This window comes from Delphinus delphis, chromosome 1 (assembly GCF_949987515.2).
Source record: "Delphinus delphis chromosome 1, mDelDel1.2, whole genome shotgun sequence".
Lineage (NCBI taxonomy): Eukaryota > Metazoa > Chordata > Mammalia > Artiodactyla > Delphinidae > Delphinus > Delphinus delphis.
Genome location: NC_082683.1, coordinates 116,641,878 through 116,666,924, shown reverse-complemented (window position 1 = coordinate 116,666,924; position 25,047 = coordinate 116,641,878). Strand labels below are relative to the sequence as shown.

Below are 25,047 nucleotides of genomic sequence, written 5' to 3'. Positions count from 1 at the left end.
GGGAATAAGATAAGGTTGTCCACTCTCACCACTACTATTCAACATAGCTTTGGAAGTTTTAGCCATAGCAATCAGAGAAGAAAAAGAAATAAAAGTAATCCAAATTGGAAAAGAATAAGTAAAGCTGTCACTGTTTGCAGATAACATGATACTATACATAGAGAATCCTAAAGATGTTACCAGAAAACTACTAGAGCTAATCAATGAATTTGGTAAAGCAGCAGGATACAAAATTAATGCACAGAAATCTCTTGTATTCCTATACACTAATGATGAAAAATCTGAAAGTAAAATTAAGGAAACACTTCCATTTACCACTGCAACAGAAAGAATAAAATACCTAGGAATAAACCTACCTAAGGAGACAAAATACCTGTATGCAGAAAACTATAAGACACTGATGAAAGAAATTAAAGATGATACAAACAGTTGGAGAGACAGACCATGTTCTTGGATTCGAAGAATCAACATTGTAAAAATGACTATACTACCCAAAGCAATCTACAGATTTAATGCAATCCCTATCAAACTACCACTGGCATTTTTCACAGAACTATAACAAAAAATTTCACAATTTGTATGGAGACACAAAAGACCCTGAATAGCCAAAGCAATCTTGAGAAAGATAAACAGAAGTGGAGGAATCAGGCTCCCAGACTTCAGACTATACTACAAAGCTACACTAATCAAGACAGTATGGTACTGGCACAAAAACAGAAATATAGATCAGTGGAACAGGATAGAAAGCCCATAGATAAACCCACGCACATATGATCACCTTATTTTTTATAAAGGAGGCAAGAATATACAATGGAGAAAAGACAGTCTCTTCAATAAGTGGTGCTGGGAAAACTTGACAGCTACATGTAAAAGAATGAAATTAGAACACTGCCTAACACCATACACAAAAATAAACTCAAAATGGATTAAAGACCTAAATGTAAGGCCAGACACTATCAAACTCTTAGAGGAAAACACAGGCAGAACACTCTATGACATAAATCACAGCAAGATCCTTTTTGACCCACCTCCTAGGAAAATTGAAATAAAAACAAAAATAAACAAATGGGACCTAATGAAACTTCAAAGCTTTTGCACAACAAAGGAAACCATAAACAAGACCAAAAGACAACCCTCAGAATAGGAGAAAATATTTGCAAATGAAGCAACTGACAAAGGATTAATCACCACAATTTACAAGCAGCTCATGCAGGTCAATATGAGAAAAACAAACAGCCCAATGCAAAAATGGGCAGAAGACCTAAACAGACATTTCTCCAAAGAAGATATACAGATTGCCAACAAACACATGAAAGAATGCTCAACATCATTAATCATTAGAGAAATGCAAATCAAAACTACAATGAGATATTATCTCACACCAGTCATAATGGCCATCATCAAAAAATCTACAAACAATAAATGCTGGAGAGGGTGTGGAGAAAAGGGAACCCTGTTGCACTGTTGGTGGGAATGTAAATTGATACAGCCACTATGGAGAACAGTATGGAGGTTCCTTAAAAAACTAAAAATAGAATTACCATATGACCCAGCAATCCCACTACTGGGCATATACCCTGAGAAAACCATAATTCAAATAGAGTCATGTACCACAATGTTCACTGCAGCTCTATTTACAAAAGCCAGGTCATGGAAGCAACCTAAGTGTCCATCGACAGATGAATGGATAAAGAAGATGTGGCACACATATACAATGGAATATTACTCATCCATAAAAAGAAATGAAATTGAGTTATTTGTAGTGAGGTGGATGGACCTAGAGTCTGTCAATCAGAGTGAAGTAGGTCAGAAAGAGAAAAACAAATACCATATGCTAACACATATATATGGAATCTAAAAAAAAAAACAAACAAAACAGGTCATGAAGAACCTAGGGGCAGGATGGGAATAAAGATGCAGACCTACTAGAGAATGGACTTGAGGACACAGGGAGGGGGAAGGGTAAGCTGGGACAAAGTGAGAGAGTGGCATGGACATATATACACTACCAAATGTAAAATAGATAGCTAGTGGGAAGCAGCTGCATAGCACAGGGAGATCACCTCAGTGCTTTGTGACCACCTATAGGGGTGGAATAGGGAGGGTGGGAGGGAGGGAGATGCAAGAGGGAAGAGATATGGGGATATATGTATACACATAGCTGATTCACTTTGTTATAAAGCAGAAACTAACACACCATTGTAAAGCAATTATACTCCAATAAAGATGTTAAAAAAATAAGTAAATAAATAAATAACTTAAAAAAATAGTCTTCTGCCACATCAGTTTTCTTACAATACCTCAAATAACGCTTTATTCTATGAGGCCACCATTACCCTGATACCAAAACAAGACAAAGACAGTATAAAAAAAGAAAATTATAGGCCAATATCTCTTTGATGAATATAGATGCAAAAATCCTCAACAAAATATTAACAAAACAAATCCAAAAATACATTTAAAAGATCAGACACCAAGATCAAGTGGGATTCATTCCAGGGTCACAAGGATGGTTCAACATTCACAAATCAATCAGTGTGTTACACCACATTAACAAAAGGAAGAAAATTCACATGATCATCTCAACAGATGCATTTTTTTGAGAAAATTCAGCATCCATTAATGATAAAAACTCTCCACAAAGTAGGTATAGAAGGAATACATCTCAACATAATAAAGGGCATTTATGACAAACCAACAGCCAATATCACACTCAATTGTAAAAAGCTGAAAGCCAGGAATTCCCTGGTTGTTCAGTGGTTAGGACTCTGTTCTTCCACTGCAGGAGGGCAGGAACAAGACAAGGATGTCCACTCTCACCACTTCTACTTAACATAGGGTTGGAAGTCCTTGTCACAGCAATCATACAAGAAAAAGAAATAAAAGGTATCCAAATTGGAAGAGAAGAGGTAAAACTATTTGCAGGCGACACAATACTTTATTAAGAGAACCCTAAAGAATCCACTCCAAAACTTATTAGAATTAATAAATGAGTTCAGCAAGGTTGCAGGACACACAATTAATATACAGAAATTTGTTGTGTTTCTGTACACTAATGATAAAGTATCAGAAAGAGAAAGTAAAAATAAAATCGCATCAAAAGAATAAAATACCTAAGAATAAATTTAAGCAAAGAGGTGAAAGCCCTATACTCTGAAAACTATAAAACACTGATGAGGACTTCTCTGGTGGTCCAGTGGCTAAGACTCCACACTCCCAATGCAGCAGGCCCGGGTTTGATCCCTGGTTAGAGAACTAGATCCCACATGCCTCAACTAAAAGATCCCACATGCCACAATTGAAGATCCTGCACGTGGCAATGAAGATCCCACATGCCGTAACTAAGACCTGGCACAGCCAAATAAATAAATACTAAAAAACCAAACAAACACTGATGAAGGAATTTGAAGATAATACAAAGAAGTAGAAAGGTAGTTCATGTTCTTGCATTAATTTATATTGTTAAAATGGCCATACTACCCAAAGCAATCTACAGATTTAATGCAATTCCTATCAAAATATCCAGGACATTCTTCACAGAACTAGAATAAATAATCCCAAAATTTATATGGAATCACAGAGGACCCCAAATTGCCAGAGCAATCTTGAGGAAAAAGGAACAAAGCTGGAGGTATAACCGTCCCAAACTTCAGGCTATATTACAAAGCTACAGTAATCAAAACAGCATGATACTATCACAAAAACAGACTCATAGATCAATGGAACACAATAGAGAGCCCAGAAATAAACCCACACCTATGGTCAATGAATCTATGGCAAAGGAGGCAAGAATATACTGTGGAGAAAAGAGAATCTCTTCAACAAGTGGTGCTGGGAAAACTGGTCAGCCACATGTGAAGCAATGAGATTAGGACATTCCTTCATATCACACACAAAAATAAACTCAAAATGGTTTAAAGACCTAAATGTAAGACTAGAAACCATAAAACTCCTAGAAGAAAACATAGATGAAACACTCTTTGACATAAATCGTAGCAATATTTTCTTGGATCAGACTCCTAAGGCAAAAGAAATAAAAGCAAAAATAAACAAATGGTACCTAATTAAATTTAAAAGCTTTTGCACATCAAAGGAAACCACTGACAAAATGAAAAGACAGCCTACAGAATGGGAGAAAATACTTGCCAACAATGCGACTGACAAGGTGTTAATATGCAAAATATACAAACAACTCATACAACTCAATATCAGAAAAAAAAAAAACCCACAAACAAAACAATCCAATCAAAAAATGGGCAGAAGACCTGAATAGACATTTTTCCAAAATAGACATACAGATGGCCAAGAGGCACATGAAAAGATGCTCAACATCATTAATTATTAGAGAAATGCAAATCAAAACAGCAATGAGATATAACCTCACACCTGTCAGAAAGGCTATCTTAAAAAAAAGTCTACAAATAACAAATTGTTGTAGAGGATGTGAAGACAAGGGAACCCTGTACACTGTTGGGAATGTAAATCGGTGCAGCCACTATAGAAAACAGTATGGCGGTTCCTGAAAAAACTAAAAATAGAACTACTATATGATCCAACAATTCCACTCCTGGGTATATATCTGGAAAAAACAAAAACACTAATTCGAAAAGATATATGCACCCCCAATGTTCACAGCAGCACTATTTACAATAGCCAAGACATGGAAGCAACCCAAGTACCCATCAACAGATGACTGAATAAATAAGATATGAGATAAATACACACACACACACACAAACATACAAACAGTGGAATATTACTCAGCCATAAAAAATGAAATACTACCATCTGTAGCAAAGTGGATGGACTTAGAGAATATTATGCTTAGTGAAATAAGTCAGACAGAGAAAGACAAATACTGTATGATATCACAAATATGTGGAATCTAAAAAATAATACTAGTGAATGTATACACAAAACAGAAACAGATTCACAGATAAAGAAGACAAACTTGTGGCTACCAAAGGGGAAAAGGAAGAGGGGAGGGACAAATTAGGGGTATGGGATTAACACAGATAAACTACTATGTATAAAATAGATAAGCAACAAGGATATACTATATAGCAGAGGAAATTATAGCCATTGTTTCATAATAACCTATAATGGAGTACAATCTGCAAAAATACTGAATCACTATGCTATACATCTGAAACCAACATAATATTGTGAATCAACTATACTTGAATAGAAAACCAAAAGATTTGCTTCCTTAACCCTCAGCCATACTGTCTACAACTCAGATGCTGAAAAAGATAAAACTAATGTACTAGAGAATTCTGTGACTCATGGAAAGGCAGAATCTACCAAGAAACTGGTTGAACTGTTAATAAGAAATGATCATATGCTGAAAGCTATCTTTCTCTTGCATTATAGGTGTCAGTAATCTATCTTATTGTCTCTTATGCAACAAAACATTTCAAATAGTATTAGGGTGTCAGTTAAGTTCCAGTGTTATTCTGAGACCAATCATGTAGAATTTAAAGACCGCTAAAATATCTTACATGGTAAATGCTGAAGAAGTACATTTACATGAGAGACTAATAAAGTCTTGGATAGTTGGCCTTGCTCAGTGCCTGCTGGATGAAAAGTCAGTAAAAGAAATCATGGCACTGCTACTTTCTAATCATATAATAACCCATTAAATTAAAGATTAGCTGCAAATATGAAGACTGAATTAATATTTCCACTACAGAATTGTGCTTTTGTTTTATAAATGAAAGTACCTACAGACTGGATGTTTTGTTTATATTCATTATGAGCACCAAGTAATCAGGAACGAAGATCTTATATGGGAATGTTTGGCAACAAACACAAGCAGTACTAAAATATTCAGTGTTGAATAATGTTTTTGAATCTCATCACTTATCCTAGAACAACTGTGTTGATATTTACACTGACGGTACAAAATCAATTCTGATACCTTAGCCTGAATCAAGACAGTAGTACCAAACTGTATTAGAGTTCACTGTATTATTCATCACCTCATGTTCAGATACACACACACATGCACACACACACACACACACACACACACACACACACACAAAGTCAGGTTAAGGAAAAAAAATTATTAATTTTATTAAATCTTGACCCTTGAGTAGACTTCTTTTTAATATTCTGTGACAAAATAGGAAATACACTTCTGCTGGATCCCAAAGTTTTTTGTTTTGTTTTGTTTTTTGGCCGTGCTGTGCAGCTTGCAGGATCTCAGTTCCCCAACCAGGGAAAGAACCTGGGCTGGCAGTGAAAGCCTGGAATCCTAACCACTAGGCCACCGGGGAACTCCCTAGCTACTTTTTAATGTAACACCAGTTTTACTTTAAAGAATGTCAGATAGACAAATTATAGTTATTTTGACTTAGGTATTTGACAGACAAATGAATTAAAGGAAGCTGCCACTTGAAGGAAAACAACTGACAATCTTTTCAACAGTGATAAAATTAGAGTCTTCAGACAAAAACAAGAATTCTGAAAAACCTGCATCTGCTACCATGAACTTAACAGCTTCCTAATATTAAAGACTTTTCAGATAAGACTTGTGGTGGTATTAAACAATGTGATTTTTAAAATATTGTATATAAGCCACGTCAACATTTGGAAGATCTCCATGTCTCAGTGAGCCAATTTTTTCCATCTGACCGAAGTGTGATGTTACAAAATTATGCATGGGGAAGAGATCCACTCAAAGTGCAAGATAAACCAACAGATTTTTTTTTAACATCTTTATTGGAGTATAATTGCTTTACAATGGTGTGTTAGTTTCTGCTTTATAACAAAGTGAATCAGCTATACATATGACCAATAGATTTTAATGCATCAGAGTGCTAAAAGTTCTCAGATTTGGCTTCTACACTGCAACTACCCTTTAAGAAACTATCTCTTGTTGAATTTTGGTGTAGCATCAAAGAAGAATACCCACAATTATCTGAAAAGGCTTTATAAATATTCCTTTCTGGGCTTCCCTGGTGGCGCAGTGGTTGAGAGTCCGCCTGCCGATGCAGGGGACACGGGTTAGTGCCCTGGTCCGGGAAGATCCCACATGCCGCGGAGCGGCTGGGCCCGTGAGCCACGGCCGCTGAGCCTGCGCGTCCGGAGCCTGTGCTCCACAACGGGAGAGGCCACAACAGTGAGAGGCCGCATACCGCAAAAAAAAAAAAAAAAAAAAAAAAAAAAAAAATATTCCTTCCTTATCCAACTAAATTATCTGTGTGAGGTCAGATTTTCTTCATATATTTCAACTAAAAGGAAATCATTAATGCAGAAGTACATATAAGAATCCAGCTGGCTTCTACTAAGCCAGATATTAAAGAGATTCATAAAAATATAAAACCATGCCACTCTTCTCACTAATATTTCTTTGAAGTGTTTTGGAAAATATAAGGAGTTCTGAAACCAAAAAGTTTGAGAACCACTGTTCTACATCAGTCTAAGGACCTCCACTTTCTTATTACTCAGTTGAGTCTGAAGCCTGATTTTTCAGGCAAAATAGAAGCCTGGAGATCAGAGTCAATTATATAGAAGATGAGTGGAAAAATATCTGATCAGATAAATGTCTGACTGCAAAACTCTGCGTTGGATATTTTTTCATTCCAAAGCCAAGGAAAAATTATGTTTTGATTATATATCATTCTCTTTATAATGCTTGTACCTCCACCCGAATAGGTATCTGAAAGCTACTAATTCAAAGCACATTTAAGAGGAAGAAAGCAACCAGTCTCTTTAAAGAACTTCAAATTAAACATCTGACATCCCCTCCCAAGGCAGATTCATACTTAACAGAATAAAACTTATTGAATTTCTATTCAATAACAAATGGAACAAGAAGAAAAACAGCTATAAAACTTAAACTGAATAACAGAGGCCTTTTATTCTGTATGATATATTTTAGTTTTAAGATTTATTTCTAGGTGTATTATAATCAGACATAGATGACTCTAAATTATTTGAAATATAGGTTATGGGAGATTCGTTTGACAAGCTTTTCTTGAACACCTTACATATTCAAATTAAACACTGTGCAGGAGATAAAACTGCTAATATCGTCCCATCCTTCTAGGACACCAAAGACACACATTATACATGGGTCTCTATACATATGGAGTTTATTCAGTCTGCGGCTTATTAATTCCAGTGCTTAAAATGGCACCACAGTCTGTTTAACACCCTAATTGAAAAAAATCTTCTCTATCCATGTACTACCAGGCTCAGTGTTTCAACTCTAAAACCCAGAGAAGATCTTACTGGGTATATAGTTCCCTCATGCAACATGGTACCTAAACTTCTTAAAATGCATTTATTTTTTTAATTGAAGAATAGTTGATTTACAATGTTATATTAGTTTCAAGTGTACATTATATTCCATTTAAAGTTATTATAAAATATTGGTTATATTCCTTGTGCTGTACAAAATGCACTTAAATTTACTAATTTTCAAAGACTGATTTCTAGATTTACCATGAGACGTAGATGGCCCTGAAAAAAGTAGTTAAGAAGCTGGTCTGTCACAAATTGTCTATCACATTATAGTAATGGTATAAACTAATTTAGAATATGGCATGTCAAACTGATGGATTTGGTATCCAGTTTGTTCATTCATTCATTCAATATTTACTGAATACCTGCTATGTGCCTGGTACTATGCTGGATACTAGGGATAGCATGATAACTAAGACAGAGACGGTTCTTGCCCTCAGGGTGCTTAAGGCCGGGCCAGGGAAACAGACATTAAGCAAACAGTTGCATAATTATTTAGTTAGACATATACCACACTCCTGGTCTCAGCTAATCGTCCATCCTGCTGGCTTCCAGTGAGATTCCTATACTAGGAATCAAAAAATTCCTCAAAGCCCATCCATAACAGACTCTAGATTAGCATCAATGCCTTGAAATAAATGCCACACACCTATTAGAGCCTTAGGATCTTTCAAGAAAAACCAACTAAGTGTCAGTGTTCAGATTTGCTGATGGGGTCAAAGTTAAACAAATCAGAGTCCAGAATAAGAAATCACTACATATGGGGGAGGGGAGGACACAAGCATTTCAGATCTTACACCTGAGTCAGATGATAAATCATCAACTTTTCCTAACTATAGTAATTGCTTCCTCCATATTTAAGTTTTGTGACATTATCAAAAAGCTTGCATCAAATTTTGTTTAAACATAAAATGATTTAACAGTCTATTTTGCTAGTTTTCTTACTTTATATGAGGAAAAACTCCAAGACCATCTAGGTATTAATTAAATTAGAAATAGTTCTATCAAATTTTATATTTTAAAAACATTTTACCATTATTAAAAGTCAGCTCCTTATTTAAGATTTAGAAGACTTTTGATGTCCCAAGGAATACTTTAAATATGATTTTATTTGTTAGAAATCTGGTTTTAATTCCACATTCTCTTTTATTTTTTATAGTCCTACTGCAAATAAACAAAAATTTTTCTTCAACTTTCTCCATGTTCTGATTTAAATAGAAAAACATTAATACAGATGAGGAACAAACATTGACATGTTTATTTTCCTTTAAAACATCTGTCAAAAATAAAATATGCACTCCATTCTTACATTTATATGTATATAAATTAACCACAATAGTCTCTCTTTACTTTATACTTTACCTTCATAGCCCTCCTATCCTTAAACACACGCATACACGCACAAACACAAACACCTTAGTTCTCTTCCCTTTACCTGTCTCCAGGCTATTTCCCCCTCCCTTCAATGCCAAATTTACCAAGCCCACCACTTTATTTCCTTCGCAATCTCTCTTAGCCTCTAATCTGGATTCTGTTCTGAGTACTCTACCATAACTGTAATCTCAAGTCACCAATGATTTCCATGTTTATATAGGCCAAATGGGCTTTTCTCATTTCTCATTCTCAGTGAGCTCTGTGACACCCAATACTGCTGACCACCTCCTTTATGAACTCTTCTTCCTTGACCTCCATGTTTTAAAATAAAACTAAGTTGATTTTTTTCCACTTTCATCTGTAGTACTATTCCAGTTCTCCTTCTATAGCTCTAATCATTTCCTCTGTGTTTCCCTGGTAGCTCTTATTTCTTCTACACTATTACTCTACATAGCATGGTTCTTGGGTTTCTTTCCACAGGGCTTTATCTTTGGTCTTGCCCTCTTTGGAAAATGAACCTAAAGCAACTCAAACGATGTTTTGAACAGACAGATCAGTGGAATTAAGTTCCAAGTTGAATATTCTGAAGGATAAGGCAGCATTTGGACATAAAAGTGCTAGAAAGGCAATATAGGGAAGTGGCCAGAAACACAGACTCTGGAGCCAGACTCTCAGTTGAATTCTGGCTCAGTCACTTCCAAACTATGTCATATTGGACAAATTAATTAACCTCTCTGTGCCTTAGGCTCCTCATCTGTAAAATGAGGACAATAATCGTACCTACCTCAGGATTAAAGACTGGCATATTATAAGCGCTATAAAGATCATTATTAAATAAATTACAAGACCACCATCTATTAAAAAATCAAACTCATTAATTTATAGGTCTACCTTGTAACTCAACATTTTGGTTTTGTTATGGTTGTTTTTCAAAACCCTTAAAATGTTCTAACTCCAACTGACTGAGAGTCACTCTAGTAACCTTAAAGAGTTTTAACACAATACTATAGATTTCTAAGAGGACAGTGTTCACACACAGCAACACATATACACACATATACCTACACACACACACACACACACACACACACACACACACACACACACACAGAGTTAGAAGAATACTATAAATTTCTAGAGCGAAAAGGAAAATGCAAATCTGCCCTAACTTTATCATTTTACAGATCAGGAAACTGAAGATAGGAGAGACAAGTTATTTGTCCAAAGTCAAATAGTAAGTGACAGAATTGGGGCTAAAATGCAAGTCACTAAGGCCTGTATCTATGAATTATTTAAAAAACATTTTTCCTCACATATTCATAATGTGAAGAAATATCTTTTCTTAGAATGCAGTTTTGCTTTCAGGAAATGTTTTCTTCCCTCATTATGAAAAATCTGAAATTTTATGAGAAGGAAACTATCAAAACTTTATCAATTATTAAATCCTACCTGAAGAATCAGGGTAACTTTAGATGTCTTTCTTTAGAAGTCATTCTATTCTGTAGCTAAAAGTTTGTCCACATCAAAGTAGACTATATATTTTAAACTTTTTCATGGTTATTCAATATACAAAAGTAATTTTAAACATTCATTGAGAAAAATTTCCTTCTTTGTCTCTGCAAACCCCATCTCTACTAATCTTTTGAACAGCAGGACATAAAAGATAAGGTAAAAAGGCACAAATAAACAGCAGTTTGAGTCCTAACATTTATTTAGGACTTGCTCTGCACAGTCTGCAGTACATTGCAACAGACCTTGTAGAAAGACAAAACAGAAGGAATAGACTTTATCCCTGCCCAGAGAAAGCATGCCAGCTAAAAAAGGAGCCTAAACAAATGCATATGAAAAACACATTATAAAATAAAGACTACCAAATAGAGCACAAGAATAACGAACAGTTGGAAAATTATCCTGACTCAGATGGACTTGCCCACTATCCTGAGAATTTTGAAGACTTCAAATTATTCATGAGTTATAAATTCTTTGTGCCCATGGCTATTCTACTTACAAGTCTAGTTACAGAGACTGTTGAACAATCATTTTTCAAACACAAAACAAGTTATATTACAGTATGCAATTGAAAAATCCAAATAACAGGTTTTTTTTTTTTTTTTTAACATTAGCTAGGAATCTGTTACAGAGCCAAGGAACAAATGACTAAATCCCCTAAAACCACACAACAGTAACTCATATTTAACAAGGAGCTTGAGATCAAAAGTTTCTGATCTCAAGAATCCGGCATGCCATATACAGAATGCATAATAAAATGCATTTACACATGCACAAAAACCACTCTTCTCTATGAGAAGTTCTAGAGTACCAATCATTAAAATACTGTCTATTTTGGCTAAAGTACTTCCTTTTTAAGACACAGCAAAGATTTTTTTTCCTCAAATGTTTTAAAAAGAAACCAGAAACTCTCAAAGCCTATTTATTCTATTCTCTTGGTTTGAAATCTGAAGCTATACTATAACCTTTCAGACCATTAAGTTATTCTTTACTATTATCAAAGTGTAACCTAATAAAGCACTTAATCTACAATCAGGTAATTAACAAACAAAAAATTTTAATTGTTATGCAATAACTCCAGCAAAAGTGTCCAGCAGATATGGCAACAAAACATGGTTGGTTTTGGAGGAATACAGTAATTTTGCTATTTAAATATTCAGCAATCTAAAATGCAGCACCAGGGCTTCCCTGGTGGCGCAGTGGTTGAAAGTCCGCCTGCTGATGCAGGGGACACGGGTTTGTGCTCTGGTCCGGGAAGATCCCACATGCCGCGGAGCGGCTGGGCCCGTGAGCCATGGCCGCTGAGCCTGCGCGTCTGGAACCTGTGCTCCGCAACGGGAGAGGCCACAACACTGAGAGGCCTGCGTACCGCAAAAAAAATAAAAATAAAAAAATAAAAAAAATAAAATGCAGCACCAGAATGTAAAGGAAAAAAAATCATTGTATTAAATTTGAACACTTCAATTATTGCCCTAGTTCTACTGCTTACCATTTTTGTGTCCTTAGAGAAGCTACTTAACCTCTCTGTGCCTCAATTTTTCCATCTGTAAAACAGGACTAGGAATACTTACTTTATTATATGTAAGGAACTAACAAGATGATATATGTGAAAGGGGTTTGTAAACTATAATGGCCGTATACATTAAAGGTGTCCGTATTTGTATATAAATGAAAGAGAAAATGGATATATAATGTTACTGATGTAATCATTAAGTAAATTCAGGTTAAGTGGATCCTCAGACAACTCTGTTCTATTTTTTACAATGTGCCTAAGACCTGGATAAGAGTAAATCTCAAAGTAAGCTAACAATTATTTAGAAAAAGCCCTCTAAAAGAAGTTTTTGAAAAAGTCTCTTCTAAGATAAGACTTCTTTTTAATGCAAGTATCTTTCCAAACTCATTTAGTCACATTTTTTTTTTCCAGCCAGAGAAAGAATCTGGCTAAAAGGCCATGAAAGCAGAGATAAGAAAATGGCCAAACTCCAAGATCCATGTGCACACTCAAGTTGTGAAGTTCCAAAACAACAGAAGCTGTATCCTTTTGAAGTAGACTTTGTAAACTAATTTCCTTTGATTTCTAAGGAAATTCCTCTTGCCTCTGAAGATTTTATATAAAGTTATATATACTAAACAAAACTTTCTAAGAAATAAATAATATACATTAAGAAAATATGCCATTCTTCCAAGCATGTATTAGGTATTAATCTAGGCATTAATTTATAAAATATCATTGCCATTCTGTGAAACTCTCTATTATGGCCTTCCATGGGAATAAACCTTTGGCAAACCTTTTGAACCAATAACATCACCAGTCAACCTTTCTGCATTAATTAGCATCTTTCCTATTCTTTGTCCAAAGTTTCAAGTTTCTGGCTCATGCTGCTTGAATCTGTAGAGATACCAGACACCATCCCTTCTCCACAAAAGAAAGCAGTGAGGTCTAACAACAATCCACTCCCAAATGACTCTGCCAAATATTAAAAAAACGAGGATGCAAGTACCTCAAAGTTCTCCCTATTGACTATTAAACATTTCACAGTCAAACATTTCACCAAGGTGATTTTTTTTAGCTCTAAAGCTTAGATTCAGAAACAAGCACAAAGCTGATGCATCTCTGGCTAGTACAACCATAAATAAAGAAAAGACAGGTCATCTCTAACTGAATTTTCTGCTGGACTTCACTGTTTATGTTACTTCTTAGATCAGTGAAACAGATTTAAATTTCTCCAAGCAAAACATGTAAATATACCCTTTAAATGATTATGGAAAACAATGAACTTCCATCACTGTGACATCTCTTAGTGAACCATACCTAAAATTGTTCTGTTTAATAAGCACTGAGTGGCTAGCATTGTGCTGAGTGTCAGGAGTGGTAATAAAAAAGCACGTGACACTTCCTGCCTTTCAGAGGCTTATGATACAGATGAGAAGACAAGCCTTTTAGATCAAACAACTAGGGACCAATACAAGAAAGAACTTTTTTTTTTTTAAAGCAGGTGTTGCGTAGCATAATAAACAGTTTATGAAGCTCTAAGGGCCCACCACAATCATTTTCTCAGAAGAGTGGCCCAGGCTGTTCCTTTTGCATAGTTGCTGGCTTACAAAGCAAAAGAATACATTTAATGAAATCAACACTATTTCCCTGGTCACAAAAGAATGGACCACGGATCATGAGCCAGGGTTATCACAGCAATTCTACCCAACTATATATATAATCAGATCCTCTTTCTGCTTAGGGAGTCTGAATGAGCAATGTGTGAAAAAGACTAAAATGGAATTACTGGAGCTGCTGCTGAATCAGGAGTGACAACAAGCCACTGTTTCAATTTTCCATGAGGACAAGTGTATGTTCCAAGCTATGAAGCATAAGAGTTGCTTTATTAAATAATGGTATACTAAACAGTCAATAGCTACATCTACTTTTTTAGATATTAAAATATTCTTTTAAACACATGTCCAATTATACAATAAAACCACATGGTTTGCTTATTGGCTCTGTTAAGTCTGGTTTATACTAAGCAAAACCTTGAGGCATGAGAATCCCTATATTTCTTAATTTCTAACGTAATCGCACAGTATCAATTACAATAATTTCTGTCAATGAAATTAAGAGCCTAAATGAAAGAAAAAGTCTACCTCTTTCTACACAAGAAATGATGCCACTTGCCTTTTTGATGAAACTGTTAGAATATTTTATATGGAAAAATGAAAAAAAAAAACTAAGCATGAGATCATTATGTCTTTCATTTTCACTTTAGCAAGAACAAAAAGAACAATCCAGGATTTAAGAATCAAATTCCTGTCCAATGACACTATTTATAGTCATGATGATAAAATTAACTTCCTTATCCCAACTGTTAAAACAAAATAAAGAAAGAAAAAGTGAAAAAGGATGCTGTCTCTCTCTAACTACTGTTATCTAGTTAAGTTCATGCTTATCCTCACTTTACCTTGATATAAAACACTAAGATATGATAAATCAGTAATTAGGAAATGAAAAACTCAAACAGAATGTGAAAGAGAGTCCTAACAGTTTTCTTAAACATGAGAATGTTTTTTCTACAACATCAAAGGATTGGAGGGAGGGTGATAAATAATTTTCTAGTAGCACTTTTCACAGCAAACTAATGAGAAGTAGTTTTTACAAATGCAAGAAACGTAATGCATTTATTTTAAAAAAAGAACACCATTCAGGCTTCCCTGGTGGCGCAGTGGTTGGGAGTCCGCCTGCCGATGCAGGGGACGCGGGTTCATGCCCCGGTCCAGGAGGATCCCACATGCCGCGGAGCGGCTGGGCCCGTGAGCCGTGGCCGCTGGGCCTGCACGTCTGGAGCCTGTGCTCCGCAGCAGGAAAGGCCACAGCAGCGAGAGGTCTGCGTACCGCAAAAAACAAAACAAAACAAAACAAAACAAAGGACACCATTCATCTTCCTTTGTAAAAATACAGTCCCTTTAAGGCTAGGATAATTTTCTTCATAACAAATACTTGTTCTCTTCCCTAGAAAAATGTTACTAGTCGTAAGGTCAATCTGTGGCTTGACAATTGCTACTTTTAATATATACTGTTCTGTTTTCATCAAATAATAGAGAAATTATCCCAAACCTAAGAAAATGTATTCAGCTATTTCAGTGTTAAAAATATTCTTTTGTGGTAACTTCCATAACATATACTTCAACACATTCATTTTAACATGTATCAAGTCTCTTCTTCGTAGTGCTGGATCCCATCTTAAAAAGTTTACTCCTGGGCTTCTCTGGTGGCGCAGTGGTTGAGAGTCTGCCTGCCGATGCAGGGGACGTGGGTTCGTGCCCCAGTCCAGGAGGATCCCACATGCCACGGAGCGGCTGGGCCTGTGAGCCATGGCCGCTGAGCCTGCGTGTCCGGAGCCTGTGCTCCACAACGGGAGAGGCCACAACAGTGAGAGGCCCACGTACCACACACACACAAAAAAGTTTACTCCCACCCCCCAACCCCTGCCAACTTTAAACATGATTGTGTCAACCCAAAGCTAATACTAAGCTCTGGTCAGCCAATACAGTTGGAGCCTTGCTGAAACCCTGTTCTCAGCTGCCCCCTTGCTGCTGAAAATGAACTTGGAGGCTGGCACAGTATAGAAATATACCAGCTATGTCTGAGAGAATAAGCTGAACACAGGAAATTTTCGAGAAAAGGCAGAAATCATGAGATACCATCACTATAGTATTCCAAATCTCCTAACATATTTGATTAATAACTAAAAACACATGAAATGTTTGGTTTCCCTAATCTTCAAGTGTCAAAGTTCTCTGGTCCAAAATTCTGAGCTGCTAGATATTTATACCTTAGGAAAAGCATTGAGTTAACTGAGAATTTCAGTGACAGTGAGTGGTGACAATAATCAGAGAATGAATCGTTTATTGTTAGCATATGCTTATTTCTATCATACACTCTCTACATCCTTTAAAAAAAAAAGACAAAGAAAAAGAAAAGCCTAGGATACAAACTACCAAGGAATTCTAATTCATTCATGTGTTACTGGTTTAACATACAGCACTGTAACCGAGATATTCATATGGCAACTCTATGCAGAATGTATTTTCATTTTAGAGGAAAAGCAGATGGAATGAAAGTAAGCTTTGCATTTTTTCCCCATTTAGTCTCACATTTGTAACATAAAGTGCTCGTATAAACATTTACTTTTATATAAGCTAACTGATTATCTTACACATTCTTCACTAGCAAGAGTAAATGCTTGATGAAGTACAGAGAAAAGAGGGATAGAAAGTCTCAGGAATAGAGCCTAAAAAGACATTTTTATGTTTATACCTCTCCACTGGTTATAGACAAACAAATAATATGTTGGTTATAAACAAAGAATAAAAATCAATAAGCAGCTTATATTTTCTAAATATTGCCTGGCATCAACTCCATGTTTCCACTTCATAACGCTGAACAGCTCAAAATCAAGCTTGTGTTATAGCACTTAGGCTGTTCCACTCATACAATTTATTTTATATTGCTTCCTATCTCTCATATCTTTTTATCTTCCACAGCATTCAGCTCAGTGCCTCATATATAGCAGGTATTCAAAACTATTTCTTTTATTCTTTCAAAGTGAACTTACCCTTCGAAACGACACAACATAAAACGTGTCTCCCCTTCTGTGGATGGCTTCAAAAAAGTCTTGATAACTTCTGGGTGAAGCATAATACACCTGTAGCTCACTCCCTGAGTTCCTGCTGAAGTAAGAAAATGGCAAAGTGGCAAAGTGTTCTTTAACGAATAAATTTCTATCCTCTCAAAAACGCTTCCCATTCTGAATTGTAAGAATCTCTCTCAACCAAAATATTAGTAGTATTTTGGCAGCAATTTTTATAGTAACATTTTGAAAAGCTCAAGGTCAGGGTATTTGTAAGATCCAACTCACTAAAGCCAAAACTCTCATTTCTGTATCAAGGCTCTAAAATGTACCAGTCAAGTGCATTGCAAAGCATGTAAAAAAAAAAAATAGAAGTACCAGAAAATAGATTTCTGCATTGGTTTGCATGATTTTAAAATTTTGGTAACATAAATTAAGTCTGAGGAAAAGTTATCTTTCACCGTTCTGTCAAATGTGTGAAGGTGCACTTGTCTATGAGGCTGTGTGAAAGGTGAAAAGCACTTAGGATTTGGAAACAAATACACCTGGCTCTGAATTCCTGCTCCGCCTCTCAACTGGATATTCTTGGGGAAATCAATCTCTGAGGAACCTCAGTTTCCTCATCAATAAAATGAGGGTAACCACATAAACCTTCCAGGACTGTTACTGGGGTCAGAGATGTTAGTACCAAGCATGGGTCCTCTTCCATGGGAGTCACTCAACAACTGCTAGCCATAGATATTAAAAGTACCAAGTCAGTGCCTTGGTAAAATTATAACTAAAATTATAATACCTCAGAGCACATCTTATCCCAAAAGATATACTCAAATGATATTAATATAGTTCTTAATAATATTTTCAGGGTCTTTTATTGTTTAGCACAATAAGCCAACACCCAAAAGTTAGAGTTAAAAAAAAAAGACTTCATTTTTCTTCAAAAAGAAAAATCATATTCTTTTATGCCTTCAATCAAACTTTTATTAACTTAAGAGGAGGGCAAGATTGACCTAAAAGGAAATTATAACTGAGTCATAAGAACTTCCTTTGAAATAATTTCACGTGCTCAAGAGGCCATCTCTGACTGTAATACTTTGAATATACAGTCAATTCTTATTATTTATGGTAGTTATAGTCCTATAAAGTCAGTGCAAACACTGAATTAGCAAACACTTAACCATTCTCCTAAGGGAAATACAGGTTAGGTTCCTGTGAAGGCTTAGTTACAGCATTTTTTTCCCTGAATTTTTAAAATTTATTTTTTTATACAACAGGTTCTTATTAGTCATCAATTTTATACACATCAGTGTATAAATGTCAATCCCAATCGCCCAATTCACCCCACCACCACCACCACCGCCCTGCCGCTTCCCCCCTTGGTGTCCATACGTTTGTTCTCTACATCTGTGTCTCAATTTCTGCCCTGCAAACTGGTTCATCTGTACCATTTTTCTGGCTCCACATATATGCGATAATATACAATATTTGTTTTACTCTTTCTGACTTATTTCACTCTGTATGACAGTCTCTAGAGCCATCCACGTCTCAACAAATGGCCCAGTTTCATTCCTTTTTATGGCTGAGTAATATTCCATTGTATATATGTACCACAACTTCTCTATCCATTTGTCTGTCGATGGGCATTTAGGTTGCTTCCATGACCTGGCTATTGTAAATAGTGCTGCAATGAACATTGGGGTGCATGTGTCTTTTTGCATTATGGATTTCTCTGGGTATATGCCCAGTACTGGGATTGCTGGGTCATATGGTAATTCAATTTTTAGTTTCTGAAGGAACCTTCATACTGTTCTCCATAGTGGCTGTTATCAATTTACATTCCCACCAACAGTACAAGAGGGCTCCTTTTTCTCCACACCCTCTCCAGCATTTGTTGTTTATAGATTTTCTGGTGATGCCCATTCTAACTAGTGTGAGGTGATACCTCATTGTAGTTCTAATTTGCATTCCTCTAATAATTACTGATGTCGAGCAGCTTTTCATGTGCTTCTTGGCCATCAGTATGTCTTCTTTGGAGAAATGTCTATTTAGGTCTTCTGCCCATTTTTGATTTCGGTTGTTTGTTTTTTTAATATTGAGCTGCATGAGCTGTTTATATATTTTGGAGATTAATCCTGGGTCTGTTGATTCGTTTGAAAATATTTTCTCCCATTCTGAGGGTTGTCTTTTTGTCTTGTTTATGGTTTCCTTTGCTATGCAAAAGCTTTCACGTTTCCTTAGGTCCCATTTATTTTTGTTTTCATTTCCATTACACTAGGACGTGGATCAAAAAAGATCTTGCTGTGATTTCTGTCAAAGAGTGTTCTTCCTATGCTTTCCTCTAACAATTTTATAGTATCCAGTCTTACACTTAGGTCTCTAATCCATTTTGAGTTTATTTTTGTGTATGGTTTTAGGGAGTGTTCTAATTTCATTCTTTTACATGTAGCTGTCCAGTTTTCCCAGCACCACTTATTGAAGAGACTGTCTTTTCTCCATTGTATATCTTTGCCTCCTTTGTCATAGATTAGTTGACCATAGGTGCGTGAGTTTATCTCCAGGCTTTCTATGCTGTTCCATTGATCTATGTTTCTTTTTTTGTGCCAATACCATATTGTGTTGATTACTGTAGCTTTGTAGTATAGTCTGAAGTCAGGGAGTCTGATTCCTCCATCTCTGTTTTTTTCCCTCAAGATTGCTTTTGCTCTTCAGGGTCTTTCAGGTCTCCATACAAATTTTAAGATTTTTTGTTCTAGTTCTGTAAAAAATGCCACTGGTAATTTGATAAGGATTGCACTGAATCTGTAGCTTGCTTTGAGTAGTATAGTCATTTTCACAATGTTGATTCTTCCATCCAAGAACATGGTATATCTCTCCATCTTTTTGTATCACCTTTAATTTCTTTTATCAGTGTCATAGTTTTCTGCATACAGGTCTTTTGTCTCCCTAGGTAGGTTTATTCCTAAGTATTTTATTCTTTTTGCTGCAATGGTAAATGAGAATGTTTCCTTAACTTCTCTTTCAGATTTTTCATCTTTAGTGTATAGGAATGCAAGAGATTTCTGTGCATTAATTTTGTATTCTGCAACTTTACCAAATTCATTGATTAGCTCTAGTAGGTTTCTGGGGGCATCTTTAGGATTCTCTATGTATAGTATCATGTCATCTGCAAACAGTGACAGTTTTACTTCTTCTTTTCCAATTTGTGTCGAATTTTGTCAAAAGCTTTGTCTGCATGTATTGAGATGATCATATGGTTTTTATTCTTCAATTTGTTAATATGGTGTATCACATTGATTGATTTGCATATATTGAAGAATCCCTGCATCCCTGGGATAAATCCCACTTGATCATGGTATATGATCCTTTTAATGTGTTGTTGGATTCTGTTTACTAGAATTTTGTTGAGGATTTTTACATCTATATTCATCAGTGATATTGGTCTGTAATTTTCTTTTTTTTTTTGTAGTATCTTTGTCTGGTTTTGGTATCAGGGTGATGGTGACCTCATAGAATGTGTTTGGAAGTGTTCCTTCCTCTGCAATTTTTTGGAAGAGTTTGAGAAGGATGGGTGTTAGCTCTTCTCTAAATGTTTGATAGAATTCTCCGGTGAAGCCATCTGGTCCTGGACTTTTGTTTGTTGGAAGACTTTTAGTCACAGTTTCAATTTCATTACTTGTGATTGGTCTGTTCACATTTTCTATTTCTTCCTGGTTCAGTCTTGGAAGGTTATACCTTTCGAAGAATTTGTCCATTTCTTCCAGGTTGTCCATTTTATTGGCATAGAGTTGCTTGTAGTAGTCTCTTAGGATGCTTTGTATTTCTACGGTGTCCGTGGTAACTTTTCCTTTTTCATTTCTAATTTTATTGATTTGAGTCCTCTCCCTCTTTTTCTTGATGAGTCTGGCTAATGGTTTATCAATTTTGTTTATCTTCTCAAAGAAGCAGGTTTTAGTTTTATTGATCTTAGCTTTTGTTTCTTTGTTTCTATTTCATTTATTCCTGCTCTGATCTTTATGATTTCTTTCCTTCTGCTAACTTTGGGTTTTGTTTGTTCTTCTTTCTCTAGTTCCTTTAGGTGTAAGGTTAGATTGTTTATTTGAGATGTTTCTTGTTTCTTGAGGTAGACTTGTATATATGAACTTCCACCTTAGAAGTGCTTTTGCTGCATCCCATAGGTTTTGGATCGTCGTGTTTTCATTATCATTTGTGTCTAGGTATTTTTTGATTTCCTCTTTGATTTCTTCAGTGATCTCTTGGTTATTTAGTAATGTATTGTTTAGCCTCCACGTGTTTGTATTTTTTACGTTTTTTCCCCCGTAATTCATTTCTCATCTCATGGCGTTGTGGTCAGAAAAGATGCTTGATACGATTTCAGTTTTCTTAAATTTACTGAGGCTTGATTTGTGACCCAAGATGTGACCTATCCTGGTGTATGTCCCGTGTGCCCTTGAGAAGAAAGTGTAATCTGCTGTTTTTGGATGGAATGTCCTATAAATGCCAATTAAATCTATCTGGTCTACTGTGTCATTTAAAGCTTCTGTTTCCTTATTAATTTTCTGTTTAGATGATCTGTCCATTGGTGTAAGTGAGGTGTTAAGGTCCCCCACTATTAGTATATTACTGTAGATTTCCTCTTTTATAGCTGTTAGCAGTTGCCTTATGTATTGAAGTGCTCCTATGTTGGGTGCATGTGTATTTACAATTGTTATACCTTCTTCTTGGATTGATCCCTTGATCATTATGTAGTGTTGTTCCTTGTCTCTTGTAACATTCTTTATTTTAAAGTCTATTTTATCTGATAGGAGTATTGCTACTCCAGCTTTCTTTTGATTTCCATTTGCATGGAATATCTTTTTCCATCCCCTCACTTTCAATGTGAATGTATCCCTAGGTCTGAACTGGGTCTCTTGTAGACAGCATATATATGGGTCTTGTTTTTGTATCCATTCAGCAAGCCTGTGTCTTTTGGTTGGAGCGTTTAATCCATTCACTTTTAAGGTAATTATCAATATGTATGTTCCTATGACCATTTTTTTAATTGTTTGGGGTTGCTTTTGTAGTTCCTTTTCTTCTCTTGTGTTTCCCACTTAGAAGAGTTCCTTTAGCATTTGTTGTAGAGCTGGTTTGGTGGTGCTGAATTCTCTTAGCTTTTGCTTGTCTGTAAAGCTTTTTATTTCTCCATCAATTCTGAATGAGATCCTTGCCGGGCAAAGTAATCTTGGTTGTAGGTTCTTCTCTTTCATCACTGTAAGTATATCATGCCACTCCCTTCTTGCTTGTAGAGTTTCTGCTGAGAAATCAGTTGTTAACCTTATGGGAGTTCCCTTGTATGTTATTTGTCATTTTTCTCTTGCTGCTTTCAATAATTTTTCTTTGTCTTTAATTTTTGCCAATTTGATTACTATGTGTCTCAGCTTGTTTCTTCTTGGGTTTATCCTGTATGGGACTCGCTATGCTTCCTGGACTTGAGTGGCTATTTCCTTTCCCATGTTAGGGAAGTTTTCGACTATAATCTCTTCAAATATTTTCTCGGGCCCTTTCTCTCTCTCTTCTCCTTCTGGGACCCCTATAATGCGAATGTTGTTGCATTTAATGTTATCTCAGAGGTCTCTGAGGCTGTCTTCATTCCTTTTCATCCTTCTTTCTTTATTCTCTTCCATGGCAGTGAATTCTACCATTCTGTCTTCCAGGTCACTTATCCATTCTTCTGCCTCAGTTATCCTGCTATTGATTCCTTCTAGTGTAGTTTTCATTTCAGTTATTGTATTGTTCACCTCTGTTTGTTTGGGTCTTCTGGGTCTTTGTTAAACATTTCTTGCACCTTCTTGATCTTTGCCTCCATTCTTTTTCTGAGGTCCTGGATCATCTTCACTATCATTATTCTGAATTCTTTTTCTGGAAGGTTGTCTATCTCCACTTCATTTAGTTATTTTTCTGGGGTTTTATCTTGTTCCTTCATCTGGTACATAGCCCTCTGCCTTTTCATCTTGTCTATCTTTCTATGAATATCGTTTTTGTTCCACAGGCTGCAGGACTGTAGTTCTTCTTGCTTCTGCTGTCTGCCCTCTGGTGGATGAGGCTCTCTCAGTTACAGCATTTTTATCAACTGATCAATATATAACCCTGTTTTATGTGTTTCTATTTAAAGACACCTTCTTTAACAAATTCTGTTCACTCATTAACACTGAACTCACAGTCAATAGCAGTATATCTCATGCATGAATGAAGCTTTCTAACGTGTGTATTTTCTCCACACGGCACAATACAGCTTTCTCAAGCTTATGAACACTAGGCAGCACTTCAGTACTATGCTTGGGGGCCGTTTTACAGGAAGAATTCACAAGCAAAAATCATAAAATGTGAAAAATATGGCACTAAATAGACCTCAAAAAGGACAACTGTTTACAGTACGAGAGCTGAAACAGGAAGGCGAAGTATTGCTTTGTTAAACTTTTGGGAATGCAAATGACCATGACAGCACTTTCAGTATTGATTTTGCGGGTAGAAATAAATTTTTGCAAGTAAGCGGATTCATAAATACGGAATATATGAATAAGGAAGGTCAACTATAATTCACTTTAAAACATTTTTTAAAGATTATTTTTTAAATAACAGTTTCAGGTTCACAGCAAACTTGAGAGGAAGGTACAGAGATTAAAAACATTTTTAACTAATGAAGAAATAATATGAATATATTTTTAAATATACACATAGTAAATGAATGAAATATTCTGGTTACAGAGAACTGTTAGTTTCTACATATATCTGAATTACCTATTTCTACAAGATAATGATGAGAACAAGTTTAAGATGGAAGAGAAGTGTGTATTTCAACCTTACTGAAATCCTAGGTATTTAAAATTCCTGGGACCCCCCTGGTGGTCCAGTGGTTAAGACTCCAAGCTCCCAATGCAGTGGGCCCGGGTTTGATCCCTGGTCAGGGAACTACATCCCACATGCTACAACGAAGATCCCATATGCCACAACTAAGACCCGGAGCAGGTGAGTGAGTGAGTGAGTGAGTGAGTGAATGAATGAATGAATAAATAAATAAATAAATAATAAAATTCCTTAGCCAAGAGCTTCCACACTTTCTTACCTGATACTAGTGGTTTCTGTGTATTGGACAGCCATGAGCTGAGAATTTGAGCCCTGTTCCAGAGCACCCTGAAAGATAAAAAATGGTTAGATGTCACATAATGTAATCATATGAAAAGCTTCCTATACTGACTCATTCTACATTTACTAAACTTCATTAAAGTATTCATAAAGTTTGTTTGGTTTTTTTTTTTTGGCTGCTTTGGGTCTTCGTTGCTGTACACAGGCTTTCTCTAGTTGCAGCGAGCGGGGGCTACTCTTCGTTGTGATGCATGGGCTTCTCATTGCGGTGGCTTCTCTTGTTGCGGAGCACAGGCTCTAGGCACACGGGCTTCAGTAGTTGTGGTGCACAAGCTCACTAGTTGTGGCGCACAGGCTTAGTTGCTCCATGGCATGTGGGATCTTCCCAGACCAGGGATCAAACCCATGTCCCCTGCATTGGCAGGCAGATTCTTAACCACTGCGCCATCAGGGAAGTCCCCGTAAAGTTGTTTTCATGAATATACTGACATATTAAGTTCACATAACTAAACACCAATATAGAAATTAGAACTCTTTTGGTCACATTCTGGGCTGAGAGGTGTGTCTTACGGACAGTAAGACATTTAAGGCACTCCCCACAAAGATTAAAGAAATAGCTCAGGACTTCCCTGGTGGCGCAGTGGTTGAGAGTCTGCCTGCTGATGCAGGGGACACA

At 36.1% G+C, this 25,047-nt stretch overlaps 1 protein-coding gene across 1 annotated transcript in view; it reads right to left on the bottom strand.

Moving 5' to 3' along the window:
• The window catches only part of ATF6 (activating transcription factor 6), a 220,086-nt gene that overhangs the window by 104,789 nt on the left and 90,250 nt on the right, over positions 1 to 25,047 (bottom strand). Inside the window, exons 13-14 of the mRNA XM_060033171.1 lie at positions 24,352 to 24,419; positions 17,241 to 17,355 (exon numbers count right to left, since the gene is read on the bottom strand). Coding sequence (XP_059889154.1) covers positions 17,241 to 17,355; positions 24,352 to 24,419 — 183 coding nt within the window. The remainder of the gene's footprint in view (positions 1 to 17,240; positions 17,356 to 24,351; positions 24,420 to 25,047) is intronic.